The sequence below is a fragment of the Mauremys mutica genome, chromosome 13 (assembly GCF_020497125.1).
Source record: "Mauremys mutica isolate MM-2020 ecotype Southern chromosome 13, ASM2049712v1, whole genome shotgun sequence".
NCBI lineage: Eukaryota > Metazoa > Chordata > Testudines > Geoemydidae > Mauremys > Mauremys mutica.
The window spans coordinates 5,721,375-5,748,052 of NC_059084.1; the positions used below are offsets into that span (position 1 = coordinate 5,721,375).

Consider the following 26,678-nt stretch of genomic DNA (forward strand, 5'->3'; position numbering starts at 1 on the left):
TGACTGGACAGGACCTCGAGCCTCACCTCCTGCCCACTCCCTCTGCTGCCCTATTGCAAGGGGCTTCCCTTGGTTCCCCAGCCCTTCCTCTGACCCCCATTCTCCTGCTGTTGTGTATTTGGTTGTCATGGGTTTTGTTACTATGGCAACTGAGTTAGACTATTAAGGGATATCTCAGCCGGTTTCAACCGGCTGAGTGAGCTCTCTGTTTCTGTAAATAAAATGGAGGTTTTGGTTAGCTGTCTGCTCTCTGGCCTCAAGTGATTGCTTCCTACACCGGCTGCCCCAAGGATATAACACCTGCCATCCACATCTATCTCCCCTTCCTCTCCCCACTCCCCCAGCTCCTCACTCCCCACCCCCCAGCTCCTTATTCCCTTCCCCATCTCCCCGTCCTGCCCCCATTCCTGCTTCCCCCTATCTCCCCCTCCCAATCTCCTCATTCCTGCTTCCCTCCATCCCCACTCCTCCCCCATCTCCTCATTCCTCCTCCTCATTCCCCGCTCCCCCAGCTCCTCATTCCTCCAATCTCCCCCTCCCCACACTCCTCATTCTCCCTCCATGTCCCCACTCCCCCAGCTCCTCATTCCCCATCCCCCAATCTCCCCCTCCCCACACTCCTCATTCCCCCTCCATGTCCCCACTCCCCCAGCTCCTCACTCCCCATCCCCCCCAGCTCCTTATTCCCTTCTCCATCTCCCCCTATCTCCCCTCCCCCATCTCCTCATTCCTGCTTCCATCTCCCCGTCCTGCCCCCATTCCTGCTTCCCCCTATCTCCCCCTCCCAATCTCCTCATTCCTGCTTCCATCTCCCCATTCCTGCTTCCCTCCATCCCCACTCCTCCCCCATTACCGCATCTCTTCATTCCTCCTCCATCTCCCCCTCCTCATTCCCCCCCCCAGCTCCTCATTCCCCATCCCCCAACCTCCCCCTCCCCACACTCCTCATTCTCCCTCCATGTCCCCACTCCCCCAGCTCCTCATTCCCCCCTCCCCACACTCCTCATTCCCCCTCCATGTCTCCACTCCCCCAGCTCCTCATTCCCCCAATCTCCCCCTCCCCATTCTCTATTTTTCTCTTCCTCTCCCATCCTCTGCCCCCCGCCCCTCGCTGCTCCCAGGCGCCCTCCCCCTCCGCCGGCTCCGCCCCGCTCGGTACCGCATTGCTGTAGCGCAGGGGGTCACTGCATTGCGCCGGCACCGGCAATAGGGGGACCCCCTCCCAGGGAGATAAAGCCGCCGGAGCCGAAGCTGGCAGCCTCTGCTGTGTGAGCCCGGCGCCGCCACCGGTAAGAGCGCCCGGCCGCCGCCGCCGCTTGCTGCGGGAACGGGGGGCACGGAGCCGGGGATGCAGGGTCGGGGGTTCGCGGCCGGGGCCGCCTGCAGAGCGGGGGGCTGCAGCCGGGGCCGGGGGCGGGAGGAGGCGCGGCAGCGCATGATGCCCGGGCAGCGATGACGGGCGAGCCGTGGCTGCCGGCGATGCCGGATCAAAGGGGCTCAGAAAGCGGGGCGAAGGCGGCCCCGGAGCGGAGCGCCGGAGCTGGTCCCGGCTGCTTACGCCGCTCTTAAGCTGCGAGGTCAGGGCAGTGTCATTGCGGCGGCGGCGGCGGGCGAGTGCGTCTCCTCCGAGCTCGCCACGCCGGGGGCTTTGCAGCGCCCGGGGCGGGGGTGGGGGTGGGGGTGAAGCGGGGGGAGAGAAGGAGATCGGGCCGGGGGGGGGGGCAGCGGCTGGGTTTGACCTTGTGGTGACACCCCCGAGGGAAGGGAGGGGAGAGATGCAAACATTTGGGATTTGCAGATCGCTCGGAAAAGGGGGCTGGATTTGAAAATTTGGGGTAGAACTCAGCATGTCAGGTGCCAGGGAAGGCTTAAGAAATGGAATATTAGCCCATAACTGCTTTGAACTAGCCCAGTCCGGGTTTAAAAATAACCCAGAGGGAGGGGCCGAGAAGGGGAGGCTGTGTCACCAGACTCCATCAGGTGCTGTATGGGGGGGTTTGGCCGTTGGCAGAGCTTGCACAGAACTAGATTTTCCAGCCCAAGATGCCTGACCCTCCTACCCGCTTGTAAATGAAGGCACTTAGCATCTTTAACCCTGGAAAAAAAATACGGTCGAGAGGTTTCTGAAACCATTGGAGGTTGCTTATCTTGAATGTATTGCAGCTGGAGGATGTGGGATGCACCCACTTGAAAGAGCTGCATTCGTTTTTGTTGGCGTATAATGTGCATTAGCATAACTGATTTAATGATACCAGCCAGGTCCATGAAGGGTAAAAAAGGTGGAGGGGTTTGCTCCTGTCCTGGAAGGCTGCTCTCAGGGGATATAACCGAGTGCATGATAGAATCTGTATTACACCAGCAAACTTTCCCTGACCTCTTTTAACTTTAAGGGTGGATAAAAGAAATTAGTTTTTATTAGGCAATGGACTAGGCTCCTATTCTGCACAGTTACTATAGCAGGTGCAGCGCTGCAGGGTCCAGTGAGAGGCTGAAGCAGAAAGCTGGATGTATTGCTTTTATACCTTCTTTCTATACCTCTTCTTCAATTTTATCTTGATGTGTGGAAGAAAACTCGCTACTGCGTGCTCTGATGGCATTGCTGAGTTTTCTGCAAGCTCCCGGGCTGCTTCCATTTCACCTTCAGGGGGAGAGGGCTGAGCATGGGTTATTTTTGTCCGTTCCCTTTTGTGGGCACCATATTGTCATCCTAACCATGAGCTCCTTGGGAGATTTCAGTCCATGGGGAACCAGAAAGGAATTGAGTATCTTTCTGTTGAGACAAGCCTAGACAAGAATGGATGCCTGAGAGCTCCTCGGAGAGCAGAGCAGTGCGTGAAATGGAGGCAGTGCTTAGAAATCACTGGAATTTTTAACACAGAAGCACCAAGAATAAATCAGTAACAACCCCCTGTAAGTGAGGCTGTCGGTCTGGCAGGGGTTCAAGGGCTAACTAGGATAATATGTTTGGGGCCCTATGATGTGTCACTTTGAACGAGCAGTCTCATCACCTATCTTTGGCTTGCTTGCAAAGGCTGAAAAGATGGTGACTTGCATGGGGCTTGGAAGGGTTTACACAGCATACAGAAATAGAAAATGAGTGGAGTTAGCGTCAGCCACAGCAACTCCCGAGGCAGGCAGGCTCCATCACTGCTACAGAAAAGGGAGGTGGACAGACTAACCTGACTACGTCTGGCCTACATCTAGCTTGCTGGTATCTGGGGGGAGAGTGCCTTAATTCAGGAGGCAGAAGGTAAAAATATGTCTAAATAGCTACACAGTGTTGTCATTGTGGCCGTCAGGCTCGGCCTTGGTGAAGCTGCTGGGAAGGTCTGGTTGCCCCGGGTCTTGTTGCTGTTAGACTCTTTTGATGTTCTTGTTTCTCTCTCTCCAGCCTCCACAAAAAACCACAGCTGTTCGTCTGCTCCTTTGCTTAGCGTCGGCCCTTTCCAACATAACCCAAGAGGATGGGGAAGGAGAAGACACACATCAACATTGTCGTCATTGGACATGTGGACTCTGGGAAATCCACCACCACTGGGCACCTCATCTACAAATGCGGGGGCATTGACAAAAGGACCATTGAGAAATTTGAGAAGGAAGCTGCTGAGGTGAGGCCTGTGACCCTTCCCGTGCCTTCCCCTTTGTCCTCGCCTCAGCAAATGAGTGATGGACAAGCCCCGTAGATCATCCAATCCATCCCCTGCCAGTGCAGGATTGTTCCCTACGTTTCCTCCCTTCTTCCTGTGCCCCTCCTCAACCTTCCCTCTACTCCTCTGCCCTCCTTTGCTCCTGTTCTCTCAATATCCCTTTGCCTCTGGGCCTTTACAACTCTTCTGGCCTTGGTAAAAGAGGACATTTTGGCATTGGCATTTTGCACCCTTTTCTATGAGTCTTCCAGTTGGCTGTGGAACTCATTGCCACGTTATAGCAATGCGGATAAGAGTTGGGCATGATTTGAAAGATGTATGGGAGATTTACAGGGATAACATATTATACCTTTAAAAGAATAAAGATTCTGGGAGATAAATGCTTGTACTTTAGGGCATATGCCAACATCTAAATATTGGGAGCTAGAAGGAAGTTTTCCCTAGGAAGAGGTTATTCCATTATTGCCTGCTCTAGGATTTCTTGCATTGTACTCTGAATCAGCTGGTCTTGGCCATTGCTGGAGACTAGATACTGGGTAGATGGTCTGATCCAGTCTGGTAAAACTGATTTACATTCTTGGGTTTGGGATCTTGTGTGTAGTTTTGACAGTAGCTGTCAAAGTAGAAAATCTGGTCTGAAATACGTGTTACTTCATTTGATTTTATGATTTCTCTTTTATAAAGACAATAATAATAGTAGCATAATAATAAATGCATTTATCTGGCTTTCACCATAGAACATACAAAGCCAAAGCATATAACAAGGGAAGATTCATAGAGTAAAAGGGAAGGAATAACTTTGCAGAATGACATTTTTAAATGAAAAGAGCTCAGAACGTGGCAATGGTAAATTCTAGTGAAATGAACCATTAGGAGCCTTGATGCATTTTTCAAAAGGTCTGTGGCCATCATAAATCTGTGTCTTTGATGCATATATGCTTTGATTTTTCTTTATACAATTCAATATGTGTAATATACAAAAATGGCAGCATTTTTAGAGCTGCCAGTCTTGAATAGACATTTTGCTGATTGTCTCTTAACCCTTTGCATTTACGGAATAACATCCAGGATAAACCACCTTTTCTCTACCTTGTCATCAATTCCCTTTGCAACTCTCTCAGCAAGAGCTGCATCATGTGTCTAAACTCCGTTTTAAAATGGCCTGTGCTGTTCTCGTAGATATTTTTGTCCTATACCGATGAGTGAGACGCAGTATGATTAGGTTGTTCTAGATGTGACTGCAGCCACTTGAATTGAACGGACACTTTCACTGACTTGCCAGAATATGCAGGGGCTAGAAGCTGCTATTAATAGCCTATTGACTGAGCTTCCAGACTCCATTTTCTGATGCAGGGCTGTGGAGGGGTTTTTCTTTCACTAAGTTGCATTCGGAGGAAATGGAGGCCTGCATGAATAAAAAAACAAAACAAAATGACAACCACCACTGCTCCTCCTCCTCCCCCCCGTTTCTCGGTACTATTTTATCTTTTCTCCTTTTTTTTTTTTTTAAAGAGAGAATTGTTTCACTAGAGAACAGAGGTTGTAGTAACGTGGAAGGTTTCTTTATTCATTATGTTTGATCTCAGAACACAACTGTCCTTGATGCTTAGCTTAACTGAGAAATATCAGGCAGTTTCTGGTATTTAACAGTGGACTTATTGTGCAAAGCTAGATAATACAGGGGTTTTTTTTCTGCACCAGTTCTGGGTAATTGAATATACCCAGTGAAAGGGACCTGGGGGATGGCGGGGGATCTGTTTGTTAAATAAAGGCTCACATTTGTCTTCAATGCATGACATTGTAAGTTTTTAGTGTGATTCAGCACTTATCTCCCCCCACCTTGTGTGTGTGTGGATAAGCAAAATAACCCTCTCTCTTTGATAATTCTCAATCATCTGTTTTTTTTCTGAGTGAGGAGGAATGTTGTGAGGTATCAGATAAGAAGGCACAGTTGTATGTTGAAGGTATGGTCTATAGAGATGAGGGTATGAACCATCCCAAATACGTTCAGACTAGATTCAAATCCCAGTCTGCTCTTCTGGGAGGATACAGTTTGACAGGCACTATGGTTAAGCAAGCAGAACAGTGATCTGTGAGCCCAGAGGCCTGGGGTCTCTTCTCAGCTCTATCTGTGACCTTCCTCACACTATGCCTCAGTTTGTTCATCTATGAAATGGGGTTGTTGATACTGTCTCTTGCAAAGCACTTTGTATGAAAAGTGCTATATGAGATCTATGTATTGTTGTTAATAAATTCCACTAGCTAAAGCAGTTTCTCTGGTACTTTTCTCTGATGTAGCCACACTATTTCAAACCGTAATTATTTGCAGTAAGAATAACGCCTGTCCTTTTCCATTTCTAATAATGTGCTAGACAAATAAGTATGCAAGCTTGGAAGGAGTTAAACTGTTAGCATGTGCTCAGATCCCGATTATAATCTGAATCCCTTGTACATTCGCTGTAAGGACACAGGGACTGCTTGGGACCTTCCTTTCTTTGTATAGCTTTTTCCAGTGCCACCAACATATAGCTAAGGACATGTGAAGATGCACCTTTAGAAATACATGGAAACTCATCCCTACCGATTCAGAAGAGGCAGGCTTTCTGTTTGCTCGGTGTGGCCGTTTATTTCCATGTAGCAAGGAGTAGATTTTTCAACTATTTTAGGACTATGCCCATCACCCTCTGTAGCCAGATGCAAAGTCATTCCCAAGATAAATCTGTGTAAGCAGTCTGCACTCCATTAATAATTTATACTCCACAAATCGTGCCCAGGGGAATCACGGCTCTATCTCTGGGATGGAACATGGCAGCTGTCTAAGGGCTTGATCCAGTGTTCACTGAAGTTAATGGGAGTCTTTCCACTGACTCTGATGGCAATGGACCTAACAGAACACAGTAGCAGAACATCCACAGTTAAGTTAGGGAGGATGAACTTTTATGCAGCGATATTAACTCTCATATCTCAGCGCACGAGCAACAACTAACAGTGGTTAGGAAGAAACTTCCACTGTGGGTGGATCATCCATAATTACCCCATATGAAGTTTGTTGCGCCTATCTTTGAAGCATCTAGTACTGATTACTACTGTAGACAGGATATTGGACTAGATGAATCTGCTATGGCATTTGCTATGCTCTTGAGAACTACATAGGAAGTGGCGAAGCATGCCATGGCAAATGACCTAATTCTCTAGATAAGGTCTATTTTTTTCGATTTCGAATATTTCAGGTGTTTTTAAAGACCGGAATATCCATGAGCATTAACACCTTTATTTCTGCAAGCACTGCCAGGCAACAGCCAAGTAACTACAGTGCATGTCAGTCAGAGAGCCTATTGCAGGCTAGATCTCCCCGCCCCACCCCTCTCTCTGAGACTTCATTTTCATTGGTAGAAGGTTCACACTTGGGGAGGGACGCACACAACTCCAATCCAGGTGGGGAAAGGGCAGCTCCCCCTACTGGTGTGATTTCAGAAGGCTCTGTTCAAGATTTGGCATCAGAAAAGGCCAGAGGGAGGAAGATGGACCCAACGCATGGCAAAACCTAATTTAGTGGCTTCCCCAGCTATATGAATATATGTAGATTGAGATGTAAGGGGGAGACACGGGTAGTGAACTAATATGTGGGCATAATGCTAAATTGAAAAGCAGTACAACAAAGAAAACATGATTTTACTCATTAGCTAAAAAATCACAGCATGACTTTACTTATGAGCAAGGCCTGTCACACCATGATGGTATTTACTTTGATTAGCCCCACACAGCTTGGTTTTATGCATTGGATACCTCTGGCCACGATTTCATCCATTAGTCAGCAATATCACAGCATAGGTTTGCCCGTGAATTCATCCACCGCTTAGCAACATCACTTTGCTCTTTTATGCAGCAGCCAACAATATCCCATCATCATCTCATTGATTTAATCTATCAGGCATTATACTGTGGTGGTGTTCATTTCAACTATTGGCTGACTACACCAACACCTGGACTTCTGGATTGAGAAACAGCGTTTTCTGTTAGCCAGCAATGTTGCACAATTTCACCTAATAGCCAGCAATATTGGGTCAGGGATTTTTCCAGTATTGCACCATAATTCTTTACTATCATGTCCTGTTTGCCTGAAAGAAGAGCATATTTCCTTCAATACAGATTAAGGACCTGGGCCTGCTGCCATTGAATTCAGTAGGGTTTTGTCTTTAATGTTTGCAACTTTGCTCCCTAGTTGGGTATCTGAGCTCGTGAAGGCAGGTTACTGGGATGCTGCATCATCAGCTGACCCTGTTTCTGGGCTCAGGTTTCTTCTCATCAGGTGCTCTTTTTTTTTTTTAATCACTTGCTAGATGGGGAAAGGCTCCTTTAAATACGCCTGGGTGCTGGACAAGCTGAAGGCTGAGCGGGAGCGTGGGATCACCATTGACATCTCCCTGTGGAAGTTTGAGACCACCAAATACTACATCACCATCATTGATGCCCCAGGCCACAGAGACTTCATCAAGAACATGATCACAGGGACCTCACAGGTGAGAACAATGAGAGGAGGAGCAGAAGGATTGTAGGACTTAAAAGTGAAAATGTGCCGTGCTGGTGGGCAGCACCCAGGAAGGGGACAGGGCAGCTGGGTGACACCCTGGGGTGCAGGATGGATGGGGGTGCCCACGCATATTTTTGAAACCCTAACTTGGGGGGGGAGGGGTTCTCTCTACCAGACTTCATTTCAGAATCCAGCAGATGCAGATTGAAACAAACTGGAAGCTCTTTCATCTGCACATCATGCTGCACCATTTTTTAAAAAAAAATCCAGAAATGCCAAACCCACAACCTTCTGTCTTTGGAATGTATAGTGGTGCAACCCCAGCTGCAACTTAATGTTTCATACAGTTTAAGGTCAGAAGGACCATTAGAGCTGACCTCCTGTATATCAGAGGCCATTACATTTCACGCCATTACCCCAGTATTGAGCCCAGTAACTTCCTTCCCATGGTGGCAGTACAGTGTGCCGTAGAAACACCCACTGATCACCAATGTGCATGGGGCCTTTCTGTGTGTGGCAAGGCCCACCCACTAATCTCAAAGCCCCTCCCCCCCTTAGATTTCCTCCTAGTTTGAGCTAACCGTCCCTCCATGGCCAACAGCGGTTACAGAACTCTCTGCAGCCAGAGGGTGGGAAGGGGCAAGGGGAGAGGGAATCCCATAGTAATAATTCAGGCCAGTAAAGGGCTTTGAAATCCTTGGATGAAGGTGCTAACGAAACGCAGAGTGTTATTAATTAACTGACCCTCACAATGCTGCCAAGCGACGCATAATGTCATTAGACTCATTTCAGAGGCAGATACGCTGGTAACCTAGAGTGACCAAGCATCAGCAACAGAGCGAAGGGCAGAACCCAGGAGTCCTGGCTCCCAATCCCCCGCTCAAGTCACCCTCTCTATAATCAAATGGCCGATGGCACTGGAGAACCTAGCGTGGCAGTCTGGCATAGCACAATTGGCACACAAGTTATATGGGTTGGAGTTTCCGTAGCACCTGCTCAGACAATGCCTGTCTCGAGAGACTCGGGAGTACTCATTTTGGACCTATTAAAATCCCTGGCAATATTCCCACTGATGTAATTAGGAGCAGTATTTAATCCTCGACGAGCACCGCAGAGAGAAGTGTTGGATAGGAGCAGGCTCACCCTATTCCGGGGTGCACTGGGCAGCCACCCACAAGCAAGGAGAGATTGAAAGGATCAATAGGGTCTGAGAAACTGTTTTGGTTTCTAGGTGGCCCCCAGTCACTCGCAGGTGAGCGCTGCGCATGCATTAATGAAATTGCCCTTACAACACCTTTGTGAGGTAGGAAAGTATCATTAGCCCCATTTTACACATAGGGAACTGAGGAACAACAGAATAAATGATTTGCTGAAGATCACCTGTGGCAACAGCAGGACCATAACCTAGAAGTCCCAAGTACCAGGCTATGGCCTTCACCGCAAGACTATCCTCTCTCCCTAGTACAATAGCAAATAATTTCCTAATAGGGCAGAGCTGGCTTGGCAGGATGTGAAAGAGGAGGCTTGCTTTCAAGATGAGGATGCTGTTACTTATCATGTAGGCTAGTGGGAGCAGTCAGGTCAGAGAGGGAACCTGCATGGAGAGGTTATTATGAACCTTCTCACGCAAGAGGAACCAAGGACAAAGCAGCGGAGGACAGATCTCCTTTGGGTTGGCAGCAACACCTAATTTGCTTTATGCCTCTCTTGCTCCCAGGCTGACTGTGCCGTGCTGATTGTTGCCGCTGGCGTCGGTGAATTTGAAGCTGGCATCTCCAAGAACGGGCAGACCCGAGAGCATGCCCTTCTGGCCTACACGCTGGGTGTCAAGCAGCTCATTGTGGGCATCAACAAGATGGATTCCACAGAGCCGCCGTACAGCGAGAAGCGTTACGATGAGATCGTCAAGGAGGTCAGCGCCTACATCAAGAAGATCGGCTACAACCCTGCCACAGTCCCCTTCGTGCCCATCTCCGGGTGGCATGGGGACAACATGCTGGAGCCATCTCCCAATGTAAGTGTGTGTGGGTGCGGTGCTAGACTTGCTTCCTCAAAGCTGCTCAAGTCCAGGCTGAGGTTGACTGTTGTGCTGTGCAAAATGAATGCAAATTGCATGCACCCCTGTGATGCAAAACGGCCTGTGTTGCAAAAATAGATCTCTGTCCCACAGCTTTAATCAAGCTGACCAAATGTAAGTGGGCCTAGTGTTCAGGGCTCTGATTATCGTCCTGCGTTGGACTAATACCAAGGCAGATAAGTGTAAACAGCTGCAGGAGTTGATTTGAGTGACTTCTCCTTAGGGATTTAATTTGAAGGCCTTTGGTTCCTAGCAACCAGCTCCATCCAGAGCGGTTGTCAAACCCAGGGGGAGCATAACACGTTTTCGTGCACTGTTGGTTCAGTGAAATAACACAAACTAGGTCATGCCCTTGGAATGGTTCCCTTTATTCAGTCTAGTTTCTGCCTATCAAGCACTGGGAAATTCTCCCAGATGTCTGTGTCAATACACACACGTGTGTGTGTGAGAGAGAGAGAGACATTGTGTGTGTGTGTGTGTGTGTGTGTCTGTCACTGGATAAGTCTCTTTACTCAGGCAACCCAAGACTCTCCAAGAAGTTAGTCATGAAAGTGATGGTCCATCAGCTCATCCAGGATTGTTCCCTACAGGACATTAGCTAGGGTTATGCCTACCCTAGTTTCAAATGACCCAAGCAGTGGAGCTTCACTGCTCCCCTTTGGAAACCATTTAGAGACCAACTGAGGAGGAATTTCCTGACACTAATTCTAAATGTCCCTTTCTGTCTAAATTTGTTCCCATTCCTCCTAGTTATATGCCATGTACTATGCTAGCGAATCCCTCTCCTTCCTCATCAGGTACATCCTGGACATACTGCTGCATTGTTCTCCTATTCCCCCTTAGCCCTCACTTCCCCAAGCTGTGCATATGTAGCTCATTCACTCTTCCTTCCTAAATCAGTCGTTCATCCCACTGATCTCCTTCGACCTGCTTTGTCCAGACCTTTCTGATGACGTGGTACCTAGAATGAAAGGAGCTATTTCAGGGACGGTTTATTGTACTAGAAGCAGCTCCTTCCCCTATAAGGCATATGACGTAGTGGTGAGCCTGTTCTGTACACTGCCACATGGCAGGACCACTGCTTGGCTTCCCCAGATGCACCCTATGGCATGTCTTGGGGGCCACAGTTTTTTGTTTTGTTTGTTTTTTTTGCATGGCAAAATGAAAATATGAAAATTAACTTCACCCCTCTTCTCCTCCCATCTTGGCTGAGCAGAGAAGCTGCTGTTCCTCCTGATAAAGAGAAACGTCTAAGCTCTTAATCTTGCAGCAGCTGTTCCCTGACGGGTGTGACAATAGGGCTTTGCAGGGGCCTCCTGCAGTTGTCAGCACACCTTTGCCAGACAGCCTGTCTCCTAGGATAGTGACACTCCTATAGTGAAGTTTTTTTGGTGGGGAAAAAACTAACCGCCACCCAAGGGGAGAAAGGGTCCGGTGGTTGGGCTTGTGACCTGGCACCTGTGAGATCTCGGTTCAATTCCCTGGTCTGGCACAGACTCCCCAGGTTATCTTGGCCATGTCATTTAGCCTCCCTGGTGCAACTGTTCCCCACCTATAAGAAGGTGGATAATAGCACTGTCCTTACAAACAGGGCTGTTGTGAAAATAAGGACGGTGAGGTGCTCAGGTACATTATCCTAAGTACATCGGTTAAAGACAGGATGTGCTGTAATTACACCTATAACGATGAAACGTTATTCAAACATCATTGAACCCCGAGAGGACAAAGTGGTCAGAAGAGGACCAGGTTTAACTTAGAAGAGAATATTTGTCCCTTTGGACTTTAGAGAGTCTCTTCCTCTCTCCGTGAAGCTGGGGTATGGTCCGTCTTGGTCACTACAAGGAAAGTACCAGGGGTTCTTGACTAGACTCAAGTTAGACAGGCTTCCAAATGTCACCAGTTGCTGGTTGGGAAGATGATACTGAGCAACCCTCCTATTAATAGGTCGGGCGGTGGAGATGCAGAGTGAGGCTGTGGCATGCAAGACTACTTTTTTTTGATACTTACTTGAGAGTGGGCTGGTCCCATTCATCCAAATAGCATTTTCTAATCTAAACGCTACTCCTTGGTTGTGCCAAGCTTATGTGCAGAAATAGCTTTCCCGTGCCAGACAGGGGCAGCTGTCTCTGGGGTGGGTGGCCAGCAGCTGTTTGAACAGCACATTAGAATGCCCCTGTCCACTGAAATTGCAGCGGGAGCTTGGGTGGGTAGAATTTTAACACTCTTAGGCTCAGGAACGCACCACAAGACCCTTAGCATTGGCTCAGTCAGGCTGAGTGATGAGCTGTTGCAAGGTGCTGAGCGCTCTGGTCCCAATCTAGCAAAGCACTTAAGCCCATGCTTAATTTCAAGTGTGTGAATAATGCCACTGACTTCAGTCTTGCTTGCTGACTTCGTTGGATTGCAGCCAGTGACCACAGCAATTTGCAGGACCAGGCTCTGCAAATGACCAGGACCTAAATCTTATCTCTTACCCAAAAGATCAGACTAGCACCCCCTACCGCCACTTCTCCTAGGAGGGTTCTAGTGAGAAGCAGCATCTGGGTTTTCCCCCCTTACAGTAAAGGCTTGATTTTTTTTTTTTCCACCTCCATTTTCTGGCTGGGTTCCATTAAAGCACAAGGCAGTCACATGCTCTCAAGTCACATGCACTGAGTGTGCAGCTCCTGTGGGAGGAGAATCCATGAAACCGCTAGAACCCCTGGCAGCTTCATTCTCTTCCATGCCATGGAGTGGCCTCATCCAAATAAAATAGGACACAGCCTGGCTGCATTTGCTGCAGGAGATCTTCGTGAGACTGTCATTTTGGACCAGTCCCCAGTTCCTACTTTGGAAGCAGCGAGGAGATCGAAAGTAACATACACTGGCCGGCAGAAGATTCTGTGCTACGCTCTCAGCCGTCTTGGCACCCCGCTTCCATTCCGAGCTTGTTTAACTGCTCGTGCTGTCAGACCAACGCTTCTGGAACGGGCCAGTGGAGTGCTTGATTCAGCATGTGCCCAGCAGTTTATGGGTTAAATATAATGCATTCCACTGAACATCAATTCCTGGGCCTCTGTTGCTTCTACACAGCGGGGGCAGATCTGCAGCTCACTGAAGTTAGTAGAGAAATGGATTTCAGTGGGCATACGAACTTGGCTTTTCCCTTCCCCTTGCAGCTTTCTGGCTCTCAGAAGCCTATTTCAGGGCAGGTGTCTCGAGCAGAGGCCATTCACCCCTGTGGCTGGCAATCCGGTATCAGGCTCTTTTGGTCCCAGCTGATGAGCAACACGCCCCTTTAAAGATCGGTTCCCTGATACAGCCCCGAAGGCAGTGTTTAATTTGTAATGAAAGAGGCGCTGGGTCAGGCAGTGTCTCCACACTCCCCTGCCCACCCCAGGGTCCTCTCCTTTAGAAATACTTGCTGAGCAGTTCTGCAGAATGAGCTGCTAAAGGATCTGGGGCTTCTTCCCTGAATTGCCGGGTGGGAGTGAGTGGCTCCTGGGAAGGGCCCGTGATCACACCGAGTCCTGCGACTGGAGGCTGCTGGGCTATCACTCTCTACGTCCCAGCCAGTAGTTTGGACAAAGGCATGAAACTCAATCTGGAAACTGATGCTCGTTCTCTCTTGCACCGGCTGGAGGAGGAGGCAGGTGCAGGGCTGGCTGCCAACCACTGTGGTTTCGACCTTTCCTGCTGCACAGAAGCAGAGGCTCCTCCAGGCACTGTCACTTGCCAGAGCAGAGGGGCCTTGGGAGCGGTGCAGTTTCCTGGAGAGACTGAGCCATTTTAATCAACAGTAGCAGTCCTCTGCCTTTTCCTTAGTGTGGTTATTGTAGCCACAAGCCCCTGCAGCCAGGAGGTCAGGTCTACCAGCCCCTTCTGGCCCTATAGGCCCAGGCCACAAAGGGTGCAGCACAGAGAAATGCAGCTTGGCTGGTCTTGATTTCAGCTGGTCAGTCCTCTCTCTGACAAATTAAACTCCAGCCTGGCCATAGTCTCCAGTTAGCAGCTTTGCACCTGCATAGGCTCTAGCCTCCACATTCTGTAGTTTTTAACCCATCCCTGCCTGGACATTGACCACCAGGAGTGGATTCCATTCTCACCAGCCAACCTTGGCCCTCAGATTAGGTCACCGCTCCCAAGCCCCCTCATGGAAAGCAGTCACTGCTCCTTGCTGGTTCCTCAGTGGGGGTTAGGTACCTGGAAGCAAGCACAGGGACTTGGTGGAGCAGCGAGAGGCCCTCCAAGTAGAGATGGTGGGAAGGCAGTGGAGGACTTGCTAGAGTGTGAGCATTCCAGGATGACTCACCCAAATTTCTGGGTCACCCAAGTTCTTCCCAGGGTCCCTCCCACAGTATAGCTCCTCCCATCCCATGCCTCCGCCCTGCCTGAATACACCTGTCTCAGTAGAAAGCCCCACAGCAGAGACTATATACAAGGAGATCGGGGGTAGCTGACTCCAGAGCCAGACCTGGATTGTGAGTGTTGCCCTGCCTGAAGGCGCCAGGTGGGAAGCATCACATGGAGAGACAGTTTCTCTGTTGCTTCGCGCTTGTGTTGCCATTGACACCTGTGCGAAGTGGATGTGAAGTGGTACCAGATCAGAGGGGCAGCCCTGCATACTCCCAGCTGTAGGTGACAGTGCCTGGCGGCAGAGAATCAAGCCCTGATGATATAGGGGACAAGCAACGTCCATAGTATGTAGAGACAAGCGTGTCTGTGCTGGGAAGTGGACATGGAGGAAGACTGGGAAAAACAGGAGAGTTTAAGTCCGTCTTTGTTGGCTAAAGGGACATTTTGCTTGCTGATGGCTCCCAATCCTACCCCCTAGGGGAGTAGCTAATGGATTCTGATACTGAACTGCCTCCTAAATACCAGAAATGTTCTGGGCAGGAAACTGCAGAGGAGCTAGCAATGAAGGGCTCAGGCAGAAATGTCACTGTAGACAGTTCTGTGCTTTCTGGTGTCCCATGATCTATGGGGTGTTGTCACTGTCAGGGAGGAATGCCAGAGAGAATGTCAGTGATGGCAATGAAGGAGACTTTCCACCAGAGGGCACCGGTGCCTCACATAGTCTCAGCCAAAGGTTTCTGTAGCCTGGGAGGTGCAAAGTCCTGAGCTTTGATGCGGAGGAAGGTTCACTCATTTATCGGCCCTGAGGTGCTGAAAGGGCAGACGTGCCGAGGAAAACCCACCTGCCTCCAGCAACCCTAGCAGGGCTCCAAGGCGGCACTGCCAACCCGCAGGGTGCAAAACTCACCAGGCAGCTCTCCCAAAACCGTGCGATTGGCTTGGAAATAATCCCTTTTTTATTTGTGTCTTGGTTTTGAGCCTTGAGGAGTCACATTTTCAGGCTTTTCTGTGGAACAACCAGGGCTGGAACGTATCAGAGGGGTAGCTGTGTTAGTCTGTATCCACAAAAACAACCAGGAGTCCAGTGGCACCTTAAAGACTAACCGATTAATTTGGGCCTAAGCTTTCGTGGGTAAAAACATCACCTCTTCAGATGCATGGAGTGAAAATTACAGATGCAGGCGTAAATATACTGACACATGGAGAGAAGGGAGTTACCTTACATGTGGAAAACCAGCGTGGACAGGGCCATTTCAGTCAGGGTGGATGTAGTCCACTCCCAATAATTGATGGGGAGGTGTCAATACCAAGAGAGGGAAAATTGCTTTTGTAGTGAGACAACCAGTCCCTATTCAAGCCCAAATTAATGGTGTTAAGTTTGCAAATGAATTGTTGCTCTGCATTTTCTCTTTGAAGTCTGTTTTTGAAGGTTTTTTTGTTGAAGGATGGCTACTTTTAAATCTGCTATTGAGTGTCCGGGAAGACTGAAGTGTTTCTTCTACTGGCTTTTGTATGTTACCATTCCTGATGTCTGATTTGTGTCCATTTATCCTTCTATGTAGAGACTGTCCAGTTTGGCCGATGTACATGGCAGAGGGGCATTGCTGGCACGTGATGGCGTATATCACATTAGTAGACGTGCAGCTGAATGAGCCCCTGATGCTGTGGCTCATGTGGTTGGGTCCTCTGATGGTGTTGCTAGAGTAGATATGGGGACAGAGGAGGCAACAAGGTTTGTTACAGGGATTGGTTCCTGGGTTCGTGTTTCTGTGGTGTGAGCTAAAGCAGCCCAGGAATGGCTCCAGTTCACATCCCCGGCATGTCCTGCACTGAACTCTGTGATGGGGAGCAGCGGAGGGCTGTTCCACCCACCCGAAGCCATCAGGGAAGCGAGAGGTAGAAGCTCCCAGAGACCTCCCAAGTGACAGGGGAAGCGGACTGGCACGGCTCGGACATTCACAGGGGTGAACACCCACCTAGAGTGGCCATTGGCTCCGAATCAGGAGCCTGTCAGTAGACATCTCTCTAGAGGGGGGTGGATGAGGTCCTGGTAACTCAATGCTGTTACTCCTTGTCTCCTGCTTCTCCTGTCTCTTTCCTTTGTGACTCCCAGCTGAGGGCATGGGCTGTTTTCTGAGAGCACTGGGCTCAGAGTCTGCAGGCCTGGGTCTCTGCCACTGAGCGGCTGGGTGACCTTGGGCAAATCACTTCCCCTCTTCGTGCCTCTGTTTCTCCTCCTGCCTGTTGTCCCTTCAGAGGGTAAGCTGTTCGGGGCAGGGACTGCCTCCCCCAGTGTTTGTACAGCACCTGGCACAGTGGGGCTGATCTTGTTCGCTCTTGTAATGCAAATAATAAAATAACAACCCTCTGCCTGCTATGCTAAAAAGTCCACTCTGTGGGCTCTTTTCCTTAGGTGGCCAGTGGGAGATGCAGGGCTGTGCATCACCTCTGCAGCCGCTCTGGAGGGTAGGAAGTCCGGCACTTAGAATGCACTGGGAGACCTGGGCTCCCCTCGCTGGGTTTTCCCGGTTACCCCTAAGGTCAGGGTTAAAGGAACCTGATGGCATGTGTCCCTGCGTCACCGCTGTCTATTGGATGGACGGTGTCAGGCCTGTGCAAAGGTTCAGCTCCCTCTGCTGGCTGAGCTGAGGTGTTGCTGCTGCAGCTCTTCTGGAAGAGTTTTCTTTTCGAGAGCTGACGGTTGGGAATTCTGTCCTGCACGGTTGGCAGGTGGCCGCGCTGTCTCTGTATCAGTGGCCACGGAGCCAAACGCGAAGGGAGGTCTGGGAATGTGCCGCTTGCTTCCAGAAGCTAGCCACAGTCTCGATTTGCATTGCAAGCACGAGCTGGAGTTTCCTGGCATGGTGCCCTGCAAGGGTTGCTAGGATTTGGCATTCAGGGGGGAGCTTAGCTTCAGTGCCCGGAGCAAGCTGCCAATTAAATCAGGCAGTTAAACAGTCACTGACACCTGCTGCTTTGAGTGGACTCGTACTTGAGAGACTGGCAAGACTAGAAGGCATCTTGCACATTCACCTCCGTGTCAGCGCTCCCTGCCCTGCCCGGCCCGGCCCTGAGGTCGCCTGTCTTGCTTTTCCTCCTCTTTAGCGCTCCCTTCCATCCGTCTTTGTTTCTCCCTCTAACTTGAGAAACTTTCCTCTCAATGGCCCATCTCACCATTTTCTTCATCTTCTCCCTCTTTCCTCCCATGCACGCCCCTCTCTGGCCTTCTCTACACACTGGACTTGCATGTGTTTCACTTGGTTTTAATCCAGTTCGGTGAAACCGAGCAAACCCCTGTGTGGATGCCTTTTATTTCAGTTTAAGAGTGACTTAGCTTAACCCTGTTCCTGATCCGCAGACTTCAGGCTGAGACCAATTTTCAGAGGATCCACGCAGACTTTTGCCTTGGTTTAATGATGTCAGTTTTAAGTTGCACCCAAAGTTTAAGCCACTGTAACGCTGCCTGTAGATGAGCCCGCTGTGTTTGTCGCAAAATAGGGGGCATCCCCTCCCTAGAGCATCCAGCAGTCTTGCGGCTTGGATCTGCCCCTAGCTGAGGTTTAGTGAGTCATCAGGGCAAAGGTGAATAGGGACAGATTTGGGGGTGGAGGGAACAGTCTATCCATGCATATCCCAGCATGCAAAGGGAATTAAAAGACCAACATGTCCACTGTCCTTCCCTCCCAGAAGGCTGTCACTGGATTACTTGTGCTAACATATGGTGTGTGCTGCTCCTAATGAGAGGAGAGCATGGGGGATGGAAGGCCTTGCTGGAGCAGCTGGTGAGTTAAGGCAGGCAGATCTAGATTAACACACGGGATGATATAGCAGAAGGATTGCTCCTTGCTAAATGGTCAAGCAGATTAAGACAGGTCAGCAGGTGACTGCCACCCGAGCTCATATAAAGAGTTTTCTGTTCTCCTGGAGAGAAATGAGCCTCTCTGTCTGGAGACAGGGTTCAGATTCAGTGGCTGAATGACTGTCCCAGAATCATACGTGGCTACGGGGCTTCTAGCATGCTCATCTCCTGCCGGAACATTTCTATTGGTCTTTGGGTCTGAAGGGTTCTGCTGCAGAGAAGTGGCCTGCTCAGTGCATGCTTCTGCCCTTTTGTTCTCCAGATGCCGTGGTTCAAAGGGTGGAAGGTAGAACGTAAGGAAGGAAATGCTAGTGGAGTGTCGCTGCTGGAAGCTCTGGATACCATCCTGCCTCCCACCCGCCCTACAGACAAACCTCTGCGTCTGCCCCTTCAGGACGTCTACAAGATCGGCGGTGAGCAAAGCTGTTGCTGTCTTCTCTCCCTAATTACAGCACCCTCTGGTGGTTGGACCAGAGATTTCCCCCACCGTTATTGTCTACATTTTCCAGGTCTAATTGGGCTGACTTATTTGGACTTTGCAAACTCCACCCAAAATCAAAACTATAAGGGTTGGAAGAAGCTAAAGGGAACATTGAGTTAGGACCATTGCGAAGAGACCCATCAGTGGCTAGTTTTACAAGGCTGGAGATTTAGGGAGGCATTTGCAGAATGTTTCTTTTGGGGGCACAATCTGCACCCAAAATTAATTTTCTGAGCATGAATGTTGTGGGTGCAAGATTGTGCCTGGAAACAGGGGTCTGCTGAAATCTGGTCTAAGGCCCAAAAGGAAATGCATGTTAATGATTCCTTGCTAGGAACACGTGTCTGCCTCATAAAATGGCCACCGACCTTTGCACAGCTGTCAGTCTGTGCTTAACAGGAGCTGCAGGCCAGAATGGCAGTGGGCACTGCACGGCCCGGTCGGAGGTGCCCTAGCAAAACTGTGCTAGAGGCCAGGATCGGGACAGCAAGGAGACTCTGAGGTAGGTGCTGTGGCTGAGCTCCCTGGGAGAAGGAAGTTTGCCCAGTGCCCGCTGGCACTATGCCCCGGTGTCACCAATGCTGTCTGTCGCACAAGCACTAAAATTCACTGAAGAAAAAGTCAGATCAGCAAGCCAATAGCCTGTGCCCTTGAGAGAGCCTTCTCTGCCCTGTTGGCACCTGGTTCCCCCCGCAGGGTCGGGTGCCTTCCAGTTGCCGGTGTCAATCAGTAACACCGCGTTAGCTAGCCTGCCCTGCAAGCTGTGTCTGGGATATTTAAGCCAGACTGTCTCCTTTGCCCTGATGAACTGATGTCTCAGTGGATATAAATATCTTGCAGGAGTCCCTCCTGCTTAGGGCACAAGGCAATGTCTGCTGAATCTCTCACAATCAGTTTGCAGCCCCTCCCCTAACCCTAGTTAGGACTTGCTCAGTGTGGAAGTCAGGCATGAATTGCATTTTGCTCCCCTAAAGTGCATTGTTGCGGCCTGGGCTTTTAGTCGTTAGCCGGCCGCAGCAGATCACATGGTCATTAGTTAGTGGGTCCCAGTCAAGGGCATGAGCAACAGATACAGAGGGTTTTCCCATGGAGTAAGACGAGTGTTTGGAGGAAAACAATACCGTGGGGGTATGAGAACTGACTCCAAGGAGGGGACGGATCCAGCCAGGCTTCCTGGCCTCTTTGCAAAGTCATTTCTCTTGGTGTTTCTTACGTAACTCGTGGAATTTTCCAAACTCTTGAGATGGAGGAAGTTGGTAAAAGACCCCCCCCTTTGGTTAATACCCTCTCTCGTTCTGTTGCTAACTCTGAGCAAGTATCAGGTGCGTTGTCAGGTCCGGTGTCAAAGCACTTAGCAATATTCAGCTCAGGAGATTGCTTTCCTGTCCCTATGAATTTAAAGCAAGAGGCTTTACACGGGTAGAATGGAACCTCTTTCAGATGACCAGGGCCATACAGCTAGTCCTGGCTATGAGGTCCCTTCTTTGAGCTATAGAGGGTTTCTCAACGCACTGAATGGGTATCATTTATCAGGCACAGAGCAAGGCATTGCTAGGGGCCCTGGTAGCTGATCTTGCCCCCTTGATTCTAGATTAGGCCGTAAATAAGCAAATAGTCCCACATCTTCTGCTGGTGTAAACTGACATAGCTTCACTGACTTCAGTGCTTTCCACCAGCTGATGGTCTGTCCCACAGTCTCTGGGAATATGATAAGCTGATTGCTTTCAGCTCTGCTGTCTTCATGTCGCCTCCTCTCTCCTCCCTCGCAGGTATCGGTACTGTCCCAGTGGGCCGTGTGGAGACGGGGATCCTCCGGCCTGGCATGGTGGTGACTTTTGCCCCAGTGAACATCACCACTGAGGTGAAGTCTGTGGAGATGCACCACGAGGCTCTGAGCGAGGCGCTGCCAGGAGACAACGTCGGCTTCAACGTGAAGAATGTTTCCGTCAAAGATATCCGCCGCGGGAACGTCTGCGGGGACAGCAAGTCGGACCCGCCCCAGGAGGCAGCGCAGTTCACGTCTCAGGTCAGCAGCACTGAACAGTGACCAGGTAACGGGGGTCTGTGAGAGTTACATCCATTAGTGCATGCATGGACAAGCTGGGGACTTTCTGGTCACAGGTACGGAACAAACCCAAGGCCTGCCTATTGGTACATCAGGGTGCCGGGATGGATAAGATCATCTCAAGAAGGGCTGCCCCAGGCAGCAGCACTTCTGAAAGACTGGTAGAGACTATCACAGCCAGCTTGAGGTGAAGGCTTTATGTAGTGCCTTTCTCCCAGGAAGATTCCAGAGCTCTTAACTACCTGGTGTTCAAGCTATGTACATGCATATATAAGAATCACTTTCACCACTACTGAAATGTAGCCACCTCTGGGGTGGAACGCAGCAGCTGTAGAACAGTGCACAGCAACATTACTCGGCACGTTAGGGACAGCAAGCATAGCGGATTCCATGTATGCAGCTGAAACTTCGGAGATTTTTATGTACCCGTGTATACCAGCCTTTCAGGTCACTTATGCCATGTTTCTACTTTCCTGGTTTAAACCCAAACTGGGCATGGCTGGCTTTTCATGGGCCCTAGTCCCCACTGCTGCTTGTTAGAACTGTCGTATTTTCCCCTTCAGCGTTTCTCCATCAAGGCGGGGGAGCTGAGGCGAGGTTCTATGGGTCTCTATGAAGGCTGGGCCGGGAGAGGGCTTGTAACAAACGGATGTTCTCCAGCGATGAGACAATTACCAGATGAATCTCTCGCTCACACCCAGCCCAGGGAGCTGGGACTAGAACGCTGGCCCGTCAGCATCCAAAATACAGGCCTCCTAGCGCTTAAGCTAAGGGAGAACTCTGAGAGCTGTTAATGAGTCTCTTATTGTCATTGAGTGTGAGCCACTAGATGGCAGTATCGTCTCACTCCCTGCCCCCACAACATATTGTGTACTTGGGCTGCGTGGGAGCGGCAAGGCGTTTTCTTCACTGGTTTTGCCTCAGTGTACCCTGGCGAGCTCCGTTTTGTTCTGTGTTCCAGGTGATCATTCTGAACCATCCTGGCCAGATCAGCGCTGGCTACTCCCCTGTCATCGACTGCCACACCGCGCATATCGCTTGCAAGTTCGCTGAGCTGAAGGAGAAGATCGACCGACGCTCCGGCAAGAAGCTGGAGGACAACCCCAAATCCTTGAAATCCGGAGATGCCGCCATTGTGGAGATGATCCCTGGGAAGCCGATGTGTGTGGAGAGCTTCTCCCAGTACCCACCCCTTGGTGAGACAACGGGTTCATTGTTTACCTCCCGCTCCTACTCTACACAAAAGGTGGGCTCAGAGCTGGTTATTTCCCAGGCCGTGGTCAGTTGTTACCTCCCGGAAACCACGTGTCACATCAGGGTGAAGAGGTCCCTAACTGGAAAGACACTTGAGCTACTTAGAGTCTCTCTCAGTCTGATGACGTAGCGTTTATGATGCGGGCCGTGAATTATGGGGGTTCTCTGGTCTAAATCAAATCCTGGCAGCTAACAAAGTGTGTCATCCGCGAACAGGCTACTGTACTCAGTGGGATGGATCGTTCTGGGGCAAGGAGTCCCAGCTCCTGCAAAGGGGGATGTGTTAAAGCAGATCCGTTTGGATGCTGTCGTGCAGCAGGATGTATTTATGTGGTAATGCTTTAACTTGCACAGCACAAATCTCTAGTGACACTTTAATAACGGGGTGATTACAGAATCTTCACTTCACTGAGCCACAGTGCGAAGGCTAGCTTGATAATAACCATGAGTTTAGATTACTTAGCCCAGCAACAATTCCCATATAACCTTCACTCCTTGCTTAGAGGACAGAAGTACCAATAACAGGGTACGTGTTCAGTGAAGTGGTATCTATGTACCTTTCCCAATTGAGAGCCTGATTGGCAGCTCTGTAGCAACTTGCAGGCCTTGCTTATTTGCCTAGAGCAGAGTTTAGTGCACCTGCTCATACAGCTAATAGCAAGGTGCAATCTGTGCACACCTCACACAGCCCCACTAGAGTGTAGAGGAAGAATTGCATGCTGGGATCTGTAGTCTCAGCCTAATTGCATGCTGGGATCTGTAGTCTCAGCCTAATTGCATGCTGGGATCTGTAGTCTCAGCTAAATCTAAGAGGAGCGCAGCCCTGGGATCGCATTGCAGGGCTCATGTGGCCCACGTGGGTGGTGCTTAGTATCTGGAACTGGTTGTAGAATGGACAGGAATATCAGCTGTTTTTCTCAATTTCATTGACGTTTGTTTGTTTGTCCGGTTCTCAATCAGCCACACTAAATCCTAAGGAAATAGGGTTACATGGAGCAAAGGAGGAACTGCATGAGGTCTGCGATAGGCACCTGCACCAAGGTCATGCTGTCCTTGAATTGCCCTTCCTTATGCTATATTGGCTCAGGAGATGCCTTAAGTCTTGAAGGGGCCTGAATCAGCCAAGCCTGGGGGGTTGACTGACAACGCCACTGAATGGCCCCTTCACTGAGTGAGAGGGAGGAGCTGGCAACCAAATCTCAGAGCACAGGGGGCATTCCTGTGCAGCGCAGGGCTCCTTTGGAGGTGCAGGGCTCTGAATGAGGCATTAGCCTGGAGCTGCCATCCGTAACTGTGAGGGCTCTTCATCGCCTCCCCGGGGGGCAGTGCGCAACACGCCCGGCTCTTGCTGATTGGTGGAACAAGATGCCTTGTTCCTCTAGAGCAGCCCACTGTCCCTCCTTACTGCAGGTCTGTTTGTCTTAGGTACTTACCAGGCCCCCATTATGTGCTATCTGAGCACCTCAGACTTGTTAACAGACCATACTCCCTGTGAGACAAGCAGGACTATTGTCCCCATTTTACAGAGAGAAACTGAGGCCCGGAGACGTTTAGTGACTCAATCGTACACACAATCTGTTGGAGCAGGGAATCGAATGTGGGTCTCCCCTGCCTTGGGGTGGTGCCGTAACCACTGAGCCATCCTTCCTCCTCTGTTCTAGTCTGACCACCATCTGCCTGCTCTGGGCATGGACTGGTCAGAAGGGGTCTCTAGGTCTAATCTGAAATGGGGATCTCCAAGTGTTAAAGAGACAGCAACATGCGCCTGTTGTTCTCACGCCACCTCCTTCCTCTCCCTCCCCCCACCCCGCAGGACGCTTTGCCGTGCGCGACATGCGGCAGACCGTGGCCGTCGGCGTCATCAAGAACGTGGAGAAGAAGAGCGGTGGTGCCGGCAAGGTCACCAAGTCAGCCCAGAAGGCCCAAAAGGCTGGCAAATGAATTGTAGGCTCCCAGTGCATCGCGCAGAAACCATCCCCGTCACCAGGATGCTGCCATCTTCTCCCTGAGGCGCATGTCTGCACATCAGCTTGTAAGAGTTTATATGTCAACGACTGGATGCTAACCATTAAGGTCCAGTGGAAATTCTTTAAAAGGAAAAGCATGTTCCAGCGTTTGTGAGGCTTCATGTTAATTTTACCAATAAACTGGTGCAACATCCACAGTGACAGTGTGTGTGTGTGCACGTGTGTGTCTGTTATCCCCATTGTATGGTTGGGCAACTGAGATCCCATTTCCAGAGCCTCAAAGATATTTAGGAACCTAATGCCCATTGATTTCAAATAATTGATTGTGACTTGCCCAGGGTCCCATGGAAAATCTGTAGCAGAGCAGGGATTTGAGCCCAGGGCTCCCAAGGCCTAAGCAAGTCTCCTAACCACTAGACAAGCTTTGTTGTCCATCTTGAAAGGCACAGCATCTGTGACACTGGCAATTCAGGCCCCCAGTGTGGCAAGCCCTGACCCAGCTCCCAGTCTGCTTTACGAGCAGAAGCACTTTATTTAAACCAAGGCTGCATTTTTAAGAAGCCACCGGACTGGTATTTGCATGCACACAACCCTGCACTTGTGCCTGCAGACAGGAGATTGCTCACGGAAAGTGGCCAGCTGTATCCACACAACTGCAAAATCAATGCTCCAAAGGACAAGGGATGCTCGAATCCAGGGAACTGGTTAAGCCCAGTCCCTAGATCGAACATGGCTCAACAGGCATGTGCAGTGCAGGGGGACTCAGAATAGCAAGAACATTAGGTGCATGCGGGGCCGGCTCCAGGCACCAGCGCAGGTGCTTGGGGTGGCACGTCTGGCTCTTTGGTGGCAATTTGGCGGCGGGTCCCTCAGTCCCTCTCGGAGGGAAGGACCTGCCGCTGAAGAATGAAGCAGCAGTGGTAGAGCTGCCGCCAATCGTGGCTTTTCTCTTCTTTTCTTTCTTTATTTATTTATTGCCACTTGGGGCGGCAAAAACGCTGGAGCCGGCCCTGGGTGCATGTGAGTGGCACATTTATAAACGTGACACAGCGTCACTGAGGCTCTAAAATAAAAAGGGAGCTGTTCTGGTGCAGGCAATAAGACCAGCTGGTGCTCTCCTGGACAAAGTATGAATCAGAACTGGTCTGAGGCCTTGTCAGAGTTAGGAAACCTCTACAGAGAAGCAGTTGGCACTGGCAGGAAAATGTGCTCATGGCTATTTTGGAGCGAGCATCCGATTGACACCAACACATGCGCCCCTTTGGCTTGCCAGGGCTGACGCTCGCCTGGGGTGAACAAAGCAAGAGGCAAGCTGGAGAAACTGAATTCCAGCAAGGATACTGGGAATCAGGTGCTCAGGGCTGCACAGGCTGGGAACTAATTTAATAATGGACCCTAAAATGGCACAGCTGCATGGGGAAGCTTGCAAATCATCCACTAATATATCACTTGACTTCAGCTAGTGCTTGTGAAAGAGAGTGACTGAGAACACTGGCTGAAGTCAAGTAATATATTAGTGGGTGATTTCCAAGCTTCCCCATGCAGATGTGCCAGTGCACCTCCAACCTAACCTGCAACCCCCTCCGCTACCCTGGTCAGTACCAGCTTGTACGTAAAGGTAATGTGGGCTTTCCAACTCCCTGTTTCTTAAAAGGGGGGCTAATCTAGTCTCTGATTGGCTGGAATATGCAATGAGCCAGATTTCTAAAAGGCCTCCAAAATGACACTCTCCATATTAGCAGGCAAACCCATGAATATGTACGAAAACCCAAATACGGAGGGATGCACTTGCAAGCCGCTGCTGAGAATGCATTTTCAGAGGCTTTGAAAATATAGGCCAAATAATGCAGTCAGACTATAGCTATGCCATAACACTGTGCTTCTCTCTGAGACAGCACTGCCATCTGATCTATCAGAAATCAACCCACCAGAGCAGAACATCACAGGATCAGTGTCTCCTGGCTTTAAAAAGAAACATCAGTTTTCAGTCTATTCCATACAGTGAGAAAAGGTACCGATCTAGCAAAGAGTGACTGCCTGTGTATCCAGTTTGTTTCCTCAGCAATTGCTAGTGCAGCAAACTTTTCTCTCCTCAGGTTAATTGTGCTACTAAATTCCCTCTGGAGAATCTCACTAGATAGATTTTATTCTTGTTACCAAGGCCCCATCAGCTATGTTTTAATGAGCAAGAATGTTGCTTTGTTGCAAAGTGTCACTCTGGGAAGCTCCTCCCACTGAAAGCTGAAGTGTGAGGAAGCGTGACAGCGTTGCAGAAGTGGGGCCTAAGGATTACAATCAATCACCGTGTCAGACACACAGCAATGTGTGGAGGAAGCAGAATGGCGTCCAGGGCCGTAGCATCACACCTGCCACCACCGGGAGCAAACAGGAGCTGGTTTCCAATACACCTGCTGATGCTGTAGTGTCCGTGTTTGGGCACCATGCCACTATGGGAGGTGAGT

At 50.0% G+C, this 26,678-nt stretch overlaps 1 protein-coding gene across 1 annotated transcript; it reads left to right on the top strand.

Annotated features, from left to right (window-relative positions):
• Positions 1-1,146: 1,146 nt before the first annotated feature.
• On the top strand, positions 1,147-24,422 carry EEF1A2 (eukaryotic translation elongation factor 1 alpha 2). The gene is made up of 8 exons (XM_044986051.1): positions 1,147-1,289; positions 3,392-3,608; positions 7,988-8,167; positions 9,896-10,192; positions 18,712-18,862; positions 20,700-20,956; positions 21,957-22,191; positions 24,063-24,422. The coding sequence occupies exons 2-8, from the start codon at positions 3,465-3,467 to the stop codon at positions 24,188-24,190; spliced, it is 1,392 nt and encodes a 463-aa protein (XP_044841986.1). The 5' UTR covers positions 1,147-1,289; positions 3,392-3,464; the 3' UTR covers positions 24,191-24,422.
• The last annotated feature ends 2,256 nt before the right edge of the window (positions 24,423-26,678 follow it).